The 20,080-nt window shown below is 45.9% G+C and overlaps 1 protein-coding gene across 1 annotated transcript in view; it reads right to left on the bottom strand.

The window, feature by feature from the left end:
- Positions 1 to 20,080, bottom strand: part of MAP6 (microtubule associated protein 6) — a 57,401-nt gene that overhangs the window by 4,853 nt on the left and 32,468 nt on the right. Inside the window, exons 2-3 of the mRNA XM_060273929.2 lie at positions 17,039 to 17,252; positions 5,956 to 6,152 (exon numbers count right to left, since the gene is read on the bottom strand). Of these exons, the coding sequence (XP_060129912.1) occupies positions 5,956 to 6,152; positions 17,039 to 17,252 (411 nt within the window). The remainder of the gene's footprint in view (positions 1 to 5,955; positions 6,153 to 17,038; positions 17,253 to 20,080) is intronic.

The following is a 20,080-nucleotide window of genomic DNA, read 5'->3' as shown; positions in this document are numbered from 1 at the left end:
CCTCCTCCTCCTATTATTATTATACCTAATCGATCAATCAGCTCAAGTTTGAAAGAGAACCAAACTTTGCAGAGCAACGTTCTCGCAATTTCTCCCGGATGAAACTAAGATCTCTTGTGGGACTTACAGTCAAAAAAAAGGAAACATCTTTGGCTTACTCAATTTGGAGGGTAAAAACAAAAATCGAGGAAGTGGGTGTTTGTGTTCAGCATTTATTTATCGTTGTCCATGAAGAAGAAAGTGACCCTCTATTTGAACAAACACACCACAATCCATTGGCTATACATTAATGTAGGTCTGGCTGTGATTATACTAACAGCAAAACTGAAGGCAGTACTGAGACAGTGATCTCTTAGCACAGTTTAGGGAGACAATTCCCCCCCCCCCGGTGATAACGCAGCAGAATCGAGGCCACAAAATATCCCTTAAGACATCTTGGCTCTGCCTTGCAGAATCATGAGCATGGATGAGTTTGTGAAAAGACCACACAATCTCTCCCCCCCCCCCCAACAGAAACACTGCAGATGAGCAAAGCGAGTGATTGTGGAATTTATTTCAGATTTTTTTTGCAAAGCCAAGGTGGGTGGGGGTGTCAACAAGCCGTGAAGAGGACTTTAAGCACCATCTCACCAAAAAGAGGATATAACAGTGTACAACGAAGGAGGTGATCAAACAAGCAGACGAGAAAGCGCAGGAATATTCAAAAGGAAGGGGGGGGACGGGGACGGGAAGGGAAGCCAGCAAGCAAATATTTGTACAACTAGGAATGCAAAGAATGAGGGAGTTACAGAAGTTTTGCCGAGACACAGTTCAGAAGGAAAACCTGAATGGCTGAATGAAACGAAATCATATTTTGCATCCAAGACCGCAGGAGATTTCAGGTGCTGTTGCTATATGATCGGTCTTAAAAGAGACACTTGGGTGTTAACCAGAGAAAATATGAGTTACTAAAGGCCTTTCGCACCCTCCATGAGCCATGAGGATTTTTAAAATAAAATAATAATAATAATAAACCCACATCCTTGTTTCATTAGTGTCGAGTTTCCCCATGGACCCGGAGGGGCATCTTAGCATCCTATAAGAGGCCAGATGAGCATTTAAGCTGCCCAGTTATGCTTAATGGGGCTTCGGATCAAAGCAGAAAATGCATTAGTTCAGATGTGGCCAACCTTTGGCCCTCCGGATGTTGCTGAACTACAACTCCCACCACCCCTGGTCATTGGCTATGCTAGCTAAAGCTGATGGGAGTTGTAGTTTGGAGACATCTGGCAGATCCAAGGTTCCCCGCACTTGGATTAGATCAGTCTTCCCCAAACTTGGGTCTCCTGCTGTTTTTCGGAATACAACTCCCATCATCCCTCGCTAGCAAGACCAGGGGTCAGGGATGATGGGAAATGTAGTCCGAAAACAGCTGGAAGCACTGAATTAGATCAGGCATCCCCAAACTTTGGCCCTCCAGATGTTTTGGACTACAATTCCCATCTTTCCCGACCACTGGTCCTGTTAGCTAGGGATCATGGGAGTTGTAGGCCAAAACATCTGGAGGGCCGCAGTTTGGGGATGCCTGAATTAGATCAACCTTTGCTAACCCGGTGCCGTTCAGACGACAGTTCTCAAATCAGCTCTAGCATCAGGTTGGCAAAGACTGCGCTAGATGCATTCGAGGTGTGTGAGTTTCCTTATTTCGGGTGTGTGGTTTTTGTTGTTCAAATAGCAATCTCAGTGAGGGGGTGGGAGGTCAGGGTTCTGATTGTGCAGGGAGACCTGGAGCCACGCCTTCCCTCCTGCACCATTGCCCTGGTGAAAAGTGCGCACACACACCCCTAAGATGCTATTCAGCCTGGCGTAGGAAGCTCCCGGTTCCCTGCCTTGTTCAGCTGCCTGAGCCAGGCTGAATCATATCCCGGTTCTGCACAGGACTGGAGATAGTATACCGGAAGTATACCATTTTTCCTATGGCTACCCTTTGCTCCGTGTGTCAATTGACAGTGCTTCAAAGATCAAATGAAGCCCCAGGCTTTTCTCCCTCGACTTTCCAAATCCATTCCCTGTTCCCGTCCACCCAAACAAATATCTGCCACCCCAAATTTATGAATACAGTGGTACCTTGGTTCTCAAACGCCTTGGTACTCAAACAACTTGGAACCCAAACACTGCAAACCCGGAAGTAAATGTTCCTGTTTGCAAACTTTTTTTCCCAGAAGCCGAATGTGGATCTGTTTTGAGTGTTACGCTTCCGATTTGAGTTCCACCCTTCCGTTTTGAGTGTTACACTGAGGTCTGTCTGTTTCTGCTATTTATTTTGCGTTTTTGTTTTTGTGGCTTCTTTGTTTCGTTTTCGTGACTCTGTAGAACCCAGTTCAGCTACTGATTGATTGATTGATTGATTGTGTGTGTGACTGCAGTACATTGTTTAATGCTTTCATTTTATGGATCAATTGTCTCGTTAGATAGTAAAATTCATGTCAAATTGCTGTTTTAGGGGTTGTTTTTTAAAAGCCTGGCACAAATTAATCCATTTTGCCTTATTTTCGATGGGAAAGCGCGCCTTGGTTTTGGAACGCTTTGGTTTTGGAACAGACTTCCGGAACGGATTAAGTTTGGGAAGCAAGGCACCACTGTATGGCAAGAAAGAAAGGGAAATGATTTATTCCCAGCTTGAGCTGGGTATTTGAAACTCCCTGTTTAGCTGGGGAAAGGTTGAGGCAATGATCCCACTATGGTGAATTAGATTGCTGTGCTCCAGCTGGCAGAAATTCAAGAAGAAAAATGGACCCAGGGCAGTTTTAAAGGTTGTGGATTCCTTAGGGTGATGGTGGTTAAGCTAAGGAGTTAAAAACAACAACAAACTTCTTTAGAAAAACAGAGATCTACCCCCTGGATCATGGCCCAACTTTTTGCTGCAGGGCTCTCATGGAGCATGTAGATGAGATGCTATCGCAGAGAAGGAAATAGCATCTTTTCAGAGCTGCAAATTTTTATAATCAAGCAATGTCCATGCAGGTGTCCCCCCCTTTCCTTTTTAAAAAAGCATTCTGAATAGCAAATGAGCATTATGAATCAATCAATGAAGCTCTCCACGATGCACGAATCTTTGTTGAGATTTTTTCTCTCTTTTTAATGCATCACACATTTGCAATTATTTCTACGCTTCTGCTTCCTGATGGATATTCCTGCATTTCTCCCAAAGCACTGGAGGTATAAGAACCTTGCCCCCTCCCCACCTCCCCACCCCACCCCCCCAACAACCCTTCCACAAACACACAAACCTGGCTATACTTCATACTCTACAAGTTCTAATATAGGTACACTTGGAGATACAGCACAGAATTTTGTTACACATACTCTATAGCCGAAAGCATTCGGGAGCAAGCCTTAATAGAACACGTCACACACAAATACAGTACGGTTTTTGCATTCAGTTCAGTAGTCAAGCCAAGCCCACAACATTTGCTACCCGGTTATCATACAGCTCACCCCACCCTCTCCCCCCCACCCCACCCCAGCCTAGCCTCTGAGGCTGCAATCCTAAAAGCTCCACTTTACATGGGAGTAAGCCCAACTGAATTCAATAGGCCTTACTTCTGGGCAGACATGGTTAGTTAGGTCTGCAGCCCAAGATCTGTTTCCCCCCAACCTGGTTCTGCGGCAAAGACATGTATCTCTGCTTCTTTCTCACCTATCTCAAAAATTTACATTCTGCAAATCTTGCGCTCTATAAATAATAATATTAAAAAAGATTCATGGGGAGTGGGGGGGGGGAGGGTGGAAGCCTTCCTCGAACATCTCCATAGCGACTGCGGACCTGGAAATTTGCCCTTTTGATCCATCCCCCCGCTCGCCCCTTCCTGTTTTGTTAACATTCTTTTAAAAACTAATTGGCAATTTTGGGCCAAAGAGCAATTAAACCCAACGGCTGCTTCTCTAGAGACAGTGGATTATTTATTTTTTTCCCCCAATCGCTTGCAGTGGTGTTCTTACTTGTACATTTGGAAGAACCAGAAAAACAAACAAACTAAAAAGTGTTTTGTCCTTGACAGGACAAGCACCCAGGGCCTTTGAGTGGTGATGTTACCTAACCCTGGATTTTCAGAACCCACCTGGAGAGATACTAACTAGTACTCTTCAAATTTGTGATGGTGGTTCAGCAGCGATCAGCTGACACTTGTATGACATCATTGTCAGTTGCGTGACATCATCATGAGGTCATTTGCTGGTGCCGGCTGTCCTCATCAGACTCCAGTTTTGTACAGTCTTTCACATCACACCTGCATGAATATCTGACATAGCATACATGCGACACACACACACACACACGCTTGATCTGCCCTTTTTCGGAGGCGAAAACGTTGGGCAAATCAGGACGTCGGTGCACGTGGCTGCCAGGTGGAGACCTTGAAATTTCATGTTATTTTCAGCATGGGTTGGGATTGAGGAGAGGGTCAACCCAGCCGCCTCTCTCCATCCTTGGAATGAGTTCTCTGCTGTTGGCAATGTATGAAAACCAACCTCTGCTGAGGACAACCGGTCCCAACATGCGAGCTCAGGTAGGGCTAGGAGAGACCTCTGAAACCTGGGGAGCTGCTGCCGGCCAGTGTAGGCAATGCTGAGCAAGATGGAATGCTGGATGGTAGAATGCAGCTTTCTGTATGACATAATCTGAAATCAGCAGGGTTCTGGCAACGCCATTTAGACTGATCACAGAAATCCCTGGGTCTTTATTTATATTCTGGAAGTTCCCTTTTTATTTTCTGGTTTCTGATCTACTTCTGCAAGGTGCTAGCTCTGAACCTCAGAGCTACGTAGACTTGAAAGCTGAAAAACAGCATTTCCTCTGGGAGACGTTTACAATTTTTGAAACCTCGCACGGTGCAGGCTGCGGATGTCCAAAGAAACTAGGTTAATGGGAATTGCATCGGCTCCTGCTGCAAACGGGCATGGTTCCTCCCCCCCCCACCTCTTTCCTTCTGTCCTGCTTAGTAGAACTTTCTCCTAGTGACATCACAACCATGAGACGCTCTCCACCCTGGTTGGCCGAGGCGGAGCTAGGAAATATGGAACGCTGTGACATCACAGCAAGCGCCACGTTCTCCTAAGGCATTGTGGGTGGGAAGGGGTGGGCCCTCAAATACTAGGTCACTGGTTTTGCGTCCGTCCTCAAAACTGATTCTAACCAAGGGGCTGATCCTGCCCCCTTTCCAAGTTGCTTAGGAGTGGCAAGACGGTCCCATTCACCCCCACCAAAAATGCAAATATCTCATTACTTTGACTTAAAAAAAAAACCACCTCAAGGAGGTTCAGGAGAGCTACCGGATAGATTATTTTTTACACACGAACTTATATTTATTTTACACCCTCTCTTAGTGGTATGAATTGAGGTTATTCTTCTTCTGAGCTTTATAGGCTAAGGCATAAGAAAGGGGCACTCGGGTAGAGACTTGTATTTGCTTCTAAGGGAGCTGGAAGGGGTCCAAAGGGGATTCTGTTTTAAGTGTATGAAAACACACACACACTCCTTTTGCCTCATTCTTGCCCCTGGGTCCAACAGGTTTTGCAGGATTTTGTGATGCCAAAAAAAACAGGCCAACCTGTTTCTCCGGGGCGAAAGCTGGACGAGGAGACCTATCTTCCAGCCACCCTCTTATTCTAATTCTCCCCTAAATCTCTGGATGTACATAGATTGAAAACTAATCTGCTGTGCCTTTCCCTGCCTCCTATTACGCTAGGCAGCCAAACACCCCCCCCCCAAAAAGGGAGGCTTTCTAATCCGCCTTTGAAATCAAAGATAAAAAGCTTCTAATACAATTGGAACACAGGCAGATTAGAAGCCTCTAATTAAATTTGTGGCCTTTATTTAAAAAGAAAAGAAAAAGAAAAGAAAAGGAAGGGGGGGTAGAAAACGAGAGAAAGAGAGAGAGAGAGAAAGAGAAAGCAAGTAAGTGCAGTGAAATTTACTCTTTCGCCTCGGCCAATTTATTGTTTATCTCTTTACTCTTCTCCTTTTCCTCGGCGTTTGTTCCGCTGGGCCCCTCGGTGCTCTTTTTCTTGGACGGCCGGCTCGAAACCATCTGCTTATCTTTGGCCTTTTTCAGGGGTTTATGGCTGGTGGTCGTCTTTTTTGGCTTAGAAGGCTGAGGGCTCGGCTTCTCCACCTGGGCGGGCGCAACCGACAAGCCACCGCCGGCACAGAGAGAAACGACACACACACAACACACAAGGAAAGGTGAGGGGGAGGGAGGAGAAAAGTGGATTTAGAGAGGCGTTGCCAAACGGTGGCAAAGGTTTCATCGAGAGGGCAGCGTCAAGGAAGCGCTGCAGCCTTTAAGCCAGGCATAGGCAAACTCGGCCCTCCAGATGTTTTGGGAACTACAACTCCCAGTGTGGTGTAGTGGTTAAGAGCGGTGGACTCGTAATCTGGTGAACCGGGTTCACGTCTCCGCTCCTCCACATGCAGCTGCTGGGTGACCTTGGGCTAGTCACACTTCTCTGAAGTCTCTCAGCCCCACTCACCTCACAGAGTGTTTGTTGTGGGGGAGGAAGGGAAAGGAGAACGTTAGCCGCTTTGGGACTCCTTCGGGTAGTGATAAAGCGGGAAATCAAATCCAAACTCTTCTTCTTCTTCTTCCCATCATCCCTGACCACTGGTCCTGTTAGCTAGGGATGATGGGAGTTGTAGTCACAAAACATCTGGAGGGCCGAGTTTGCCTATGCCTGCTTGAGGTTGACTGGTTAAACTAACCTGTCCTAAGAAGCATTAAACCAGGCATCCCCAAACTGCGGCCCTCCAGATGTTTTGGCCTACAACTCCCATGATCCCTAGCTAACAGGACCAGTGGTCAGGGATGATGGGAATTGTAGTCCAAAACATCTGGAGGGCCGAAGTTTGGGGATGCCTGCATTAAACCCTCTTTGTGTATGTACCACCATCGGCCGCAAGATTTTCCTTGCATCTCTATCTATATATATAAAGTCCAAGTTGTCCCTGCGTCCAAGCTGTCCCGTGTGTCCCTGGGTCACTGCGCATGTCCCCCAGGGACTGGACAGCAGAGACTGGACACACACGCGCGCGTGCTCTCCCCACCCCCCACCTACCGTTTCCCTGCGGCCGCCAACCGCTGATCCCAGCCGGACTAAGCGTTGGTGGGGGGGGGAGAGAGAGCGAGAGCGCGTGTGTGTCCAGCAATGTCTCCTTCCTGTCACTTCCCGTTTCCCGGCGGCGGTGGACCAAGGGCGGCCAGGCTTTCCCCGTCGCCGTAGGCGAAGTTCGCGCCGAAGCGCGCCATGGCTGAGGGATGCTAAGCCCAAGCGCCGGACTCCGCCTCCCCTCACACCATCCCCTCGCGCGCTCTCCCTCCGTGAGGGACCAGCCCGCGGGGGGAGAGGGCGCCGGGAAGCAGCGCGCAAAAAGGCGGGCGAGAAGGAGGACGAGGCTACTGAGGTGCCGCCGCTCTTGCTGCTGCTGCCGCCGCTGCTGTGCTGCCTCTCCACGGCCGAGATGAGCTAATCCTGCCCGCCCGCCAGGACGAACCGCCTGCGAGGAGGAGCCCGGCGACCCGCGGACCTGACAACCCTCCCTGTCTCCTTGCTGTCGGCGGCTGCGGGAGAGGAACGGAGGAGGAGAAAGCAGCGCTTTCTCCTCCTCCGTCCCTGTCCCCCTGCCGCCAACAGCAAGGACAGGTCCCAGGGTTCGGAGAAGCGCTGCGCAAGCGCTTCTCCGAACCCCAGGATGTTCTAGCGCCCGTTATTGAACGGGCTGAAATACACTAGTCTGATATAATGTGGTACCTTGGTTTGAGAACAGCTTAGTTTATGAACAACTTGGATTAAGAACGCTGCAAACCCGGAAGCAGGTGTTTTGGTTTGTGAACTTTGCCTTGGAAGCAGAACATGTTCCGCTTCCTGTCGAGTGTGTTGCGTTTGTAAATTGAGTCCCCCGCTGCTATGGGAAAGCACGCTTTGGCTTAATAATGCTTTGGTTTAATAAGAACGGACTTCCAGAACGGATTAAGTTCGTAAATCAAGGTACCAGTGTATATGGGGTGTATGGAGCGTTAGGGGGCAGTTAGTACCTCTGGTGGTGCTCCTTCTGAGGTAGTTTGTCCACCTTTGGTCCCCACCCTGCACTCGGCTCTCACCTGTGGCTCCAAGAAATTGTCAGTAGGCGACAGCAGCCACACCCTAGACTGGCCAGCTAAACCAGGTGAGGGTAGCTGATGGGGTCTCAAACCCTCAGGGAGTTAGGGGTTCCCCCTGCATGTGAAGACAGGCTCTGGCAGATTGAGTGGGTGAGACTAAGAGCCATACCTGCCAAGTTGCTGTCAGAGAAATAAGGGACCGGGCCGGAAACAGCAGACCGGAAGTAGCGCTGCCGCCATTTTGGAACTGGGCGGAGCATGCTCAGAAGTGACTTTTGATGCTGCTTTGCCCAGTTCCAAAATGGCCGCCGCGCCAGAATAAACCGGGGAAAAACAAAAAAATCCGTTTCTGCACATGCTGTAGAGCAGAGATATCCAGCTCCCATGAAACTGTGATCTACTCACAGAATTAAAAAAAACTGGCAGTCAGGTCAAAGTTGTTGAGCTTTTCTAGAGGGGCAGGTAGAAATGTTGAGCTTTCTTTAGGGGGAAACGGAGAAAGTCAGCGAAAACTCCGCCTTCTGTTCTAGTGATCATGTGCAAATGGAGAGTGGGTGAGGGGGGCGGGGCCAGTTGTGAGCATTTTCACCCCTCCCATTCTGAAAATCTGGTGATATCTGCTGTTGGGAGGGAACAGTTAGGAATTGTTACTTTGTTGTTTTTCATTCCTGACTCTGCTCTCTGCTGTGTGCTGTGTGCAGTTTAATATCTTCTGTAGACAAGATGGCTAAGTGAGAGGCTGTAACACTCACAAAGCCAGATCTGTAAATATGCAGTAGTTAATAGAAATAAATGAGGAATGTTTTGAAACCTCTACAAATGCTTCTGCTGTTTACTGCTGATTTGGTGCTCATAAAGCCCAGTTATGAGTCCATGATTCCCGGGTGTATGCTGAAGGTGTTCCAGACGTCCTGCCCAGGCATAGGGGCCTAAGAAGACCTGGACAGATCCTGGCATTTACCCACATATGGTAGCAGGCGGATAGTTGCTGGTAGCAGACTGGTGGTTGCAGATGGCTATTGATGGTTGGATAATTGGATGTTTCTGATCCATTTCCATCTGATGCTGCACATCGGAGTTGAGCTGTGAGCTGAAGCTGTTTTTCAAGCTGCTGTTTGATTTACAGAAAAGGTATGTTGCTGGCTGCCAAGAAGACAGCAGAGACGCTTTTCCAGTTTGCCTGTTAATTGTGCTGAGTGGGGAGAGAAGTTGCTGAGAGAGTCAAGAGTATTTGGGGTGCATGAAGGGAAGTGTCTTGCTGTTAACTAAACACAGGCATGGCTTCTGCACATTCTGGCCAGATGTCTCTATCTTTTCCTCTCCTTACACCAGAGACCTATCCTACATGGCAGGTCAAAATGAAAGCACTTTTACAAAGGGAAAAGCTTTACCATATTATAGAAGATGACCCCCCTAATGAGGATGATGATGGATGGCCAGCGTGGCATGAGGCAGACATGAGAGCCAGGGGGACAATTATTCTGAGTGTCCAGGACCAGTTGTTGGTCAACTTGGAGAACCAGCAGACTGCACGGGCTGTTTGGAATAAACTTCGAGATATGCATCTAAGACAAAATGCAGGATCCAGTGTGCTTTTCTTTAAAAAGCTGTGTAGGCTGGAATTGCAGAAAGATGGTGATTTGCCCAGCCATCTAGCCCAATTAAAACGTCTCAGACAAGATCTTGTCCAGCGAGACTTAAATATTTCAGAAGCTGTTTTTGCAATGCTTATCATAAACAGTTTGGATGAATCTTATGATGCTGTAGCTGCTCAATTGTCGTCTTTGCCCAATGACCGTCTAACAGAAGATTATGTGTCTAGCGTGCTCTTGAATGAGTGGGATCGCAGACAGACTGCTAGAGAAAGCAGGGACAAGGCTGTTGGAAATGCTTACAAGCCTTCAACAGGGGAAAGTGAAAGTGTTGCAAAAGCTCTTAAAATGCGCCGCTGTTTTTCTTGCGGAGAGGTCGGCCATTTTAAAAATCAGTGTAAAAACTCTTCAAAAAAGAAGGGCAACTTCAAAGGCAAAGGGGGAGGAGGCCGAAAACCCCAAGGGCCAGCTGCATCAAAGGCTTTGATCTCACGCAGTTCTAATCAACTCACACGTTCTGTTTTTGTTGTCGACTCAGGAGCGACAAGGCACGTGGCCAATGATAAAAATATCTTTCTTCATCTTGAGAAACAGGGAGGAGCAATTCATCAAGCGGATGGAACGACTATTAAAAGTTTGGCTCAGGGAACGGTTTCTTTGCAGAGCCTTAATGCAACAGTTAAAAATGTTATGTATGCTCCTCATTTGCAGGATAATCTCTTGAGTGTTTCTCAGCTAGACGCTCAAGGATTTAAAGTGGTGTTTGCAAACTCTCGGTGTGAAATTCTTCGAGATAACAAACTCATTCTTTATGCTAAGTGTGTTGATGGTTTATATGTATTGCCTTTTGTTACAGGTACAGCTGCTGGAGCAACTAAAGAAACTGAAAAGGCATGCTGTAATATATCAGTAGATAAGAATGAGAAATTGCATAACCATTGTATTCATGATTATCATCGTTTGTTTGGTCATTTGCATTTCCAGGCAGTAGGTAAAATGCAAAATATGGTTGAGGGCATGAAAGTTCAAAAGTGTCCTTATCATATGAAATGTGTCTCATGTGCAGAGAACAAAATTAAGCAAGCTCCCAAAGGTACAAAATCTGGGAGGGAGGTTAAGAAACCTTATGAGATTGTGCATGCAGACTTGGTTGGACCTCTAGCGCTCTCTAGAGGAAACTCATGTTATTTTTTGGTTCTGATAGATGCCTATTCTAGATATGTTTGGGTCTATATGTTACAAAAGAAGTCTGAAGCCTTCTCTAAGTTTCAAAAATTTTGTGCATGGCTCAGGAATGTTCACGATGAGCATGTACGTTGTCTTTTTACTGACAGGGGTGGAGAATTTTGTTCAGAACAGTTTGAAAACTTTACTGCTGAACAGGGCATAGAGCACATGACTGCCACGCCCAGATCTCCATGGCAGAATGGTTTATGTGAAAGAGTAAACCAGACCTTGCAACAAGGAATTAAAACTCTGTTGCATGATTCAGGCCTACCCAACCCCTTCTGGGCTGAAGCTCTATCGTGTTTCACCTATATTTACAACCGCAGGTATCAATCAGCCATTGATTGCACCCCATACGAAATGCTGTTCAAAAGGAAACCGTTTGTAAAACATTTAAAAATTTTCGGTTCTGAAGTTTGGGTGCACACTCTGCAAGGTGACAAACTGAGCAAATCTGGTCAACATGGCATTTTTCTAGGTTATGAAAAAGGTTCCTATCGTGTGCTGATGACAGACACAAACACAATTAGGCTGACCAGAAGCATGGATTGTAATCCAAAATGGGACAAAGTTGGCATTTTTCAATGTCATCCCATTTCAGATGATGAGGTGGTTAAACCAATTAACAAAGAGGCAAAACCTGTAATTGATGCTGATGGTAGCACAGATTCTGACACTGATACAGATGATCAGAATGAAAAGACCTCTTTTAAGAAATCAGATGGGTCTCACACTGATCTAGAGGTAGAATCTTTGCCAGATACAGGTCACCATTCTCCCAAGGAGGAGGAACCAGACCCAGAGGATCCCAGAGTATTGCGTAGATCTGAGAGAACTACCAAGGGACAAGCACCTAAACGATTTTCTAAAGAATTTGCTAAAGCTGCTATTTCAGATATGGCTGCCACTAGCAATCCAAACTCAGTTTTTGAACCAACTAACTACAAAGAGGTTCAAAATTTACCTGAAAAAGATGCCGAACCTTGGCTTAATGCCATGAAAGCTGAATTGAATTCCCTAAAGCAAAATGACACGTGGGAATTGGTTCCAGTAGAACCAGGCATGAAACTTGTAGACAGCAGGTGGATTTACAAAACCAAGACTGATCAGACTGGTAAAGTGGTCAGATATAAAGCCAGATTAGTTGCACGTGGTTTTTCTCAAGTTCCTGATCAGGACTATCATGAGACATATTCACCGACAGTCAAATTTGAGACAGTTAGGCTGTTGATGAAAATTGCTGCAGAAGAGGGCATGACCATATCTCATCACGACGTAAATACTGCGTTTTTGTACGGAATTCTCAATGAGAGTATTTACATGTCACCGCCAGACGGAGTGCAGATAAAAAAGGGAATGGTGTGTAAATTAAAAAAATCCCTGTATGGTCTAAAACAAAGTGCTCGATGCTGGCACACTAAGCTGACAGAAGTGCTGTTTTCCTTAGGTTTCCAGCAAGGAAAGGCTGATTCTTGTGTTTTTGTTAAAGAATCTAACCAGCACAAATTGTACTGCATTTGTTTTGTGGATGATATTTTGTTTTTCTGGAAGGATGCAAATATTTACAAAACCACTCTTGCAAAACTGCAAAAGCATTTTGATATGAAAGACCTAGGGGAAGTCAGCAATTATCTCTCACTGGAAGTAGAGAGAAATAAGCAAGGTGATGTTTTGCTGCATCAATCACGTAAGATCAATGATGTGATTGAAAAATTAAATCTGACAGATGCCAATTCTGTAGACACCCCCATGGTCACAGGGTACCAACATGATACTAATGCTAATGTTTTTCCTGACACTACATTGTTCAGAAGTGTTTTGGGTAAACTTAGTTTTATAGCAAGGTGCACAAGACCAGACATTGCTGTTAGCGTAAATTTGCTCAGCAGATATGTAAATCAACCTACAGTGCAAGACTGGAAGGCACTGAAACGCATAGTTAGGTATTTAAAAGGCACTATGCATTACAGGTTGAAGCTTACTAGCCAAAAATCTGGAGGTCTTGAGATCTATGCCGATGCCAGTTTTGGTAGTGATACAACTGATGGCAAGAGCACCTCAGGTGTGTGTTATTTGTACAATCAGTGCCTATTTGATTGGTCTTGTAAGAAACAGGCAACAATAAGCATGAGTTCATGTGAAGCAGAACTCAACGCTTTAAATTTTTCCCTCATGAATGTAGAGTGGTTGTTGCAACTATGTGAGGATATGAGAGTAAAAATTTGTTGTCCAGTTCAAGTTTATCAGGACAACAAAGCCTGCATAGAACTAATCCATTCAGAAGGGTGCAAGCAAAGAACAAAACATTTGCTAATCAAATTGCACCGTGCCAGAGAATGCATTCAGAAAGGAGTTGTAAAAGTCTCATATATGCCAGGGAAAGAAATACCTGCTGATGCTTTGACTAAAGCTGTTAATAAGGAACAACTTGGTATATATGTAAAGAAATTGCTTTTGTGCTAGATTTTCATAATGGTCAGAATGAAAAGGGGGAGGTTGTGAGCATTTTCACCCCTCCCATTCTGAAAATCTGGTGATATCTGCTGTTGGGAGGGAACAGTTAGGAATTGTTACTTTGTTGTTTTTCATTCCTGACTCTGCTCTCTGCTGTGTGCTGTGTGCAGTTTAATATCTTCTGTAGACAAGATGGCTAAGTGAGAGGCTGTAACACTCACAAAGCCAGATCTGTAAATATGCAGTAGTTAATAGAAATAAATGAGGAATGTTTTGAAACCTCTACAAATGCTTCTGCTGTTTACTGCTGATTTGGTGCTCATAAAGCCCAGTTATGAGTCCATGATTCCCGGGTGTATGCTGAAGGTGTTCCAGACGTCCTGCCCAGGCATAGGGGCCTAAGAAGACCTGGACAGATCCTGGCATTTACCCACACCAGATGCTCTTTTAACCCCGCAAAGGAAGAAGAGCCCGCGGTTGACCGAAACCTCCTGGGGATCAACCAGTCGTTCGTGGTCGACTGGCTGGACATCCCTGCTGTAGGGGCAGATTGGGGCTCGTTCACCTGGGAAGGGAGCTCATCTAGGAGAAGGCAAACTCTGATCCTAAACCTCCGCTGCCTTGTGGGACATCTTCGGGAGAAGGAAAGGCTCACGCGAATCCAAAGTGGAGTCTCTAAGATGGTTGGACGGTACCTTGTACGCCTCCTTCTGGCAACTCCTGCAGCCAAGCTGGTGCCAAACTCCTTGCTCTGCTTTCCTTTGGAGCACATTAGCGAGGCCGAGGGGGGGGGCAGCCCAGGACTTCCAGGCTTGTGCCCCAGAGAGGTCACTTTGGTGCTGCTAATGCACTGGTTTCACTTCGCCCCTAAAGGCACACTCCATTGTCTTTCAAGACAGATGGGTGTCAACAACCTATATTTCCAGTCTGTTTCTGAGCCACTGTGCGTTCTCCACTTACAGTAGACCTGTGCTCTGAGTTCTGGGCTGCTCTGCATGAACGAAGCTCTGGGTGCCCTGTTCACTATACAGTGGTGCCTCGCGAGACGAATGCCCTGCAAGACAAATTTTCCGCTTAACGAAGAGATGTTTCGAGCGGAGGTTGCCTCGCTAGACGAATTCGTTTTGTGAAAAATCCGTCTAGCGAATTGTGGTTTCCCATAGGAATGCATTGGAATTCAATTAATGCCGTGTCCAGAAGAGGGCAACCAAAATGGTCAAAGGCCTGGAAACGATGCCTTATGAGGAACAGCTTAGGGAGCTGGGTATGTTTAGCCTGGAGAAGAGAAGGTTAAAGGGTGATATGATAGCCATGTTCAAATATATAAAAGGATGTCATATAGAGGAGGGAGAAAGGTTGTTTTCTGCTGCTCCAGAGAAGCGGACACGGAGCAATGGATTCAAACTACAAGAAAGAAGATTCCACCTAAACATTGGGAAGAACTTCCTGACAGTAAGAGCTGTTCGGCAGTGGAATTTGCTACCAAGGAGTGTGGTGGAATCTCCTTCTTTGGAGGTCTTTAAGCAGAGGCTTGACAGGCATATGTCAAGAATGCTTTGATGGTGTTTCCTGCTTGGCAGGGGGTTGGACTGGATGGCCCTTGTGGTCTCTTCCAACTCTATGATTCTATGATTCAAATGCGTTCCTATGGGCAAAATAAAAATAAAAATAATTCAATGCATTCCTATGGGATTCTCTAGACGAATTTTTCACAAAACGAATTGACTCACAGAACGAATTAAATTCGTCTTGCGAGGCACCACTGTAATGTGTAATATAAAAATGGGCGTAACCCCCCTCCTTTTGGTCAAAGTCCTTTCAGAGTGGATTAAGCCTGCCTCCAAAATTGTAGCCAGATATATCCCAGGGAGTTTTGTGCAGGGCCCTTCTAAAACCTTGGGCAGTAAAGGCTGGGAGAGACCCCTAGCCAGGACCCCAAAGAGATGCCTCGATCTCTGCCCCTCACACACCACCACCATCCCCGAGAGGACAGAGAATGTCTGAAGAGGCTCCATGTGTGATGGTGAAGGCGGCATCCTGAATCCTACGGCACAAGGGAAGCTGGGAGCCATGCTACGGCAGTGCTCTGCAGATCCAGAGAACTAATCTGCTTACACCAGATCACGTATAGATTTGTAGTGAACAAATGAGGGCACACAGAGATACTAGGGGTTATTATAGGCCAGTGATGGCGAACCTATGACACACGTGTCAGATGTGACACGCAGAGCCCTCACTGCTGGCACGCGTTGTTGTTGTCTCTCCCCGCCCCCCCCATTTGTTCTCCCGCTCCTCCTCGGATACTTTTGTTGTTGTTGTTGTTCCTGGTAGCCAGAGATTATTGTGTTCAGCGATTGGTCTGTTTTTCAATTTGCTGAACCAGTGGATGGTTCTAATTGGGTGCAACAGGTTCGTTTTTTAACCCTTTCTGTGCTGTTTTTATTTGGCGCTTTTTAACCCTTTCTGTGCTTTTTTTTTTTTTTGGCGCTTTGGCAGACTATGACAGTGCTGCGTGTTAGTTCCAGCGAAGGTATTATTCATCATTTATTTCTGTTCTCTTTCCCCCCCCAAAAGCGTAGCAGCTTTGGGCAACCCCCCAAAAGCTCCAAAACTTTGGTCAGCACCTCTCCCCAAAAAGCTCAACAACTCTGGGCACTTTCTGATAAATAAGGGGTTTTTGGTTTGGTTTGGTTAAATAATTAGGTTTTGGTTTATTAAATACAGTTACTGTATATATTAAAATTATACATTTTTGTTATTTAAACTATAAATATTGCAAAATTATGTTTTTTTCTCTTTAAGTGACACACCACTCAAGTTATGCTTGGTTTTTAGGCGAATTTTGACACACCAAGCTCAAAAGGTTGCCCATCACTGTTATAGGCCCTGGAAACAAAACAAAAACCCAAGCCCTGCAGCTTCTGCAACAGGGGGAGCCTGATTTGATGGCTCCTAGTCTCTGTCGAATCTGGTTTGTGGAACAAAATGAAACTGAAGGAGTGTCTCCACCCCCCATCGTTCTGCCTGGACACTGAGGCCCAGCGTCGAGGGCCTTCTGGCGGTTCCCTCACTGCGAGAAGCAAAGCTACAGGGAACCAGGCAGAGGGCCTTCTCGGTAGTGGCTCCCGCCCTGTGGAACGCCCTCCCACCAGATGTCAAAGAGAATAACAACTACCAGACTTTTAGAAGACATCTGTAGGCAGCCCTGTTTAGGGAAGCTTTTAATGTTTAATAGATTATTGTATTTTAATCTGTTGGAAGCCACCCAGAGTGGCTGGGGAAGCCCAGAAAGATGGGCGGGGTATAAATAATATATTATTATTATTATTATTATTAATCACAGAGCAGTCCAAGGAGGTGATAACTTCTGAACTAGCCAACCAACTGGACATGATGTTGGTGGGATGCGTGGGGGGGGTTGGATCCTGCTTGCCGCGCAGAGACTCCCCCCTCCCCAAATTTGCCACAGAGCAGGGAGGGAGAACGTCCGCCCCTCCAGATGATGTTGGACTCCCATCAGCCCCAGCGAGCATGCATGAGGAAGCAACATACAAAAGTATGAAATAAATAAGTGTTTTGTTTCGGCGGGGAAGTATCCCACAGAGGAGCCTTGCTGCCCATCTCCCTTACCTTTGTCATTTCCTTGTAGGGCTCGCTGTACAGGCTCCGTATCCTCCGATGCTCGAGGAATTTGTTATCCGAAGGGCCGGGCTTTGCCCCTTCGACAGTGAACTGGGTGCTGTAGCTCGTTTTGTGGTTCATCTTCCCCTCCGGAAATTTGTACTGGGGCTTGACTTTGATGGCCTTCGCCGGCTTGACGTCTGTCCAGGGTTGGAATTCATTTCTGAGGGGAAGGGGGAGAGCTTGAGTGAGAAGCAGGGAATCAGAAGGCTGGCCAGAACGGCTAAGAAATAGAATGGCTTAAGTAGCTTTCTGTTTGTACACACCGTTATGCTGATCAGTGTCAGTTGTTTAATTGACACCGAAAGGGGGAATGCCTAGATGTGAACTCCTTGATGAGTTGATAATTAACTACTGTTGTCTGCTAGCTAACATGTGAGTGTTTAACCTTAGATCAGGTGGCAAAGGTATTTGGTTGCAAATGCACCATCTTGGATGGGTGGTGTCAGAGGGTCGTCGTGGATACTCTAGAGTAACTCCGCTTGAGTCCAGTTTGTTTTTATAGACTTTTATTGTGCAAGGTATTTACAGTGCAGAGACAGCTTAAAATATGACCTCTCATTCAGAATCAGAATCCGGCAATGGGATACGTCTGTTCTTATGCCAGCAAAGTAGTCGGGGCACCCCAAAACGCCTCCCCCTTGACCTGCGTCGTGGTGCAAAAGAATGCAAATTCATCTCTGCATCTTTGTTTTTTGCTGAGTAAATTCCCCCCTCCCCCGAAAAGGAGGGCAGTAGGCCAAATAAGGTTGGGAACCTCTGTTCGAAAATAAGAGTTACAGGTAGGTAGCCATGTTGGTCTGCCGTAGTCGAAACAAAATAATTTTTTCCCCTTCCAGTAGCACCTTAGAGACCAACTAAGTTTGTCATTGGTATGAGCTTTCATGTGCATGCATACGAAATTTGTATCTGAAGAAGTGTGCATGCACACGAAAGCTCATACCATTGACAAACTTAGTCACTCTAAGGTGCTACTGGAAGGAATTTTTTTATTTTGTTTCAAAAATAAATGAGGGGTAGTTACAGGTAGGTAGCCGTGTTGGTCTGAGTCGAAGCAAAATAAAAAAAAAATCCTTCAGTAGCACCTTAAAGACTAACTAAGTTTTTATTTTGGTATAAAAATGAGGGGTAGTGTGTGTTACTGTCAAGCATCTTTGAGCTTCCACCATCCTCAGTGGAAAATAGCCAATGAGAGTTGATGGTGGACTGTCCAGTAAGGGATGCCTTATTCCCCTCCCCCCTTTTCCCTTTTCAGGATGATCAATCCACTTTGTGATCCATTTGAGCGACAGCGGCCCCTGATGCTGCGTCCTTCCTCCAGGGCAGAAACACACCCATTAATTAAAACCTAGCCGGTCGTTAATATTCAGCACACACTCCAGACTAGCGACAAACCGCTTGCGAATCGCCGAAGACCACACCGCAAACACCACAAGCAGCAAATGTGTGTCTGCATGCATATGATTTCTCCCCTTGCATTAATAAAACAGACAGGCATCCCAGAAGGGAGATTTGCATGTAGATCAGGGCTCCACTCGCTGGATTGAGATCTGCATGCACAACAGGTCGTTTCTAACAAGGAACTTTGGTCCAGACCAGCCTTCCTCAACTTGGTGACTCCAGATGGCTTTGCTGGCTGGGACCGATGAGGGTTGTAATCAGGACAAATTCACCGTTCTGAGCACAACGCAAAGTTTAAAGCCCTAAACGGCCCTATATACCCGAATGAGCATCTCCACCCCTGTTGTTCAGTGCAGGCGCTGAGATCTAGCTCCGAGGGCCTTCTGGCAGTTCCCTCCCTGCGAGAAGTGAGGTTACAAGGAACCAGGCACAGGGCCTTCTTGGCAGTGGCACCCAGTCTGTGGAATGCCCTCCCATCGGACGTCAAACAGATATACAGCTATATGATTCTTAAAAGACACCAGGGAAGTTTTTAGTGTGTGCTGTTGTATTGTGCTTTTACTATTTTTCGTTGGGAGCCGCCCAGAGTGGCTGGGGCAACCCAGTTATTATTATTATTGTTGTTGTTGTTGTTGTTGTTGTTGTTGTTGTTGTTGTTGTTACTGTACTACTACAGTGGTTCCTCAGTTCTCAAATGTCTCCACTGATGAATGTTTCAGAACCCAAATGCTGAAAACCCAGAAGTAAATGCTTCCATTTTTCAACAGGCCTTGGAAGTCGAACGTGTTTTTCTATTTTCTCACTTGAATTTGCAGACAGCCCTTTTGCGCCTCAGTTTTCGAACATTTCAGAACTCAAATGGTCTTTTGGAATGGATTACATTCAAGAACTGAGGTACCACTATATTATTATTATTATTATTATTATTATTATTATTATTATTATTATTATGGCTATTGATGGCTACCAGCAGGGCTAGATTTTGATTTGATGAGGCCCTAAGCTACTGAAGGTAATGGGGCCCTTTATATGCCCAGCTGTCCTTTGTCAACAACAAATTGTCACTGTTTTTTCTGCTGAATATATGTTATATGTGGTTACAGGTAGGTAGCCGTGTTGGTCTGGATCGAAGTAAAATAAAAAAAATTCCTTCAGTAGCACCTTAAAGACCAACTAAGTTTTTATTTTGGTATGAGCTTTCGTGTGCATGCACACTTCTTCAGATTCTTCAGGTATCTGAAGAAGTGTGCATGCACACGAAAGCTCATACCAAAATAAAAACTTAGTTGGTCTTTAAGGTGCTACTGAAGGAATTTTTTTTATATGTTATATGATAATTTATGGACCTAATGGGTATCTCAAGCCATTTGCACATGTTGCCATGCAACCAGTCCATGCAGAATGTAGGCACCCTATATATAGAAAGGAGCAAACCAGTGATATTTTAGGGAGCAGGCGAGCAGGCGGGGAGCCCGCACAACACAAAATACTGTTGCTGTATGTAGGTTTTATTTTATTTGTTTTTTTATCTTATATTTTGGAAATGTACACCCAGTTCTTTTTTCCTTTAATTTTTTTTTGGGGGGGGGG

The sequence above is a fragment of the Zootoca vivipara genome, chromosome 4 (genome assembly GCF_965207765.1).
Source record: "Zootoca vivipara chromosome 4, rZooViv2.hap1.1, whole genome shotgun sequence".
NCBI lineage: Eukaryota > Metazoa > Chordata > Lepidosauria > Squamata > Lacertidae > Zootoca > Zootoca vivipara.
The sequence above is the reverse complement of the archived record's forward strand: the minus strand, read 5'-3'. Positions and strand labels throughout refer to the sequence as shown.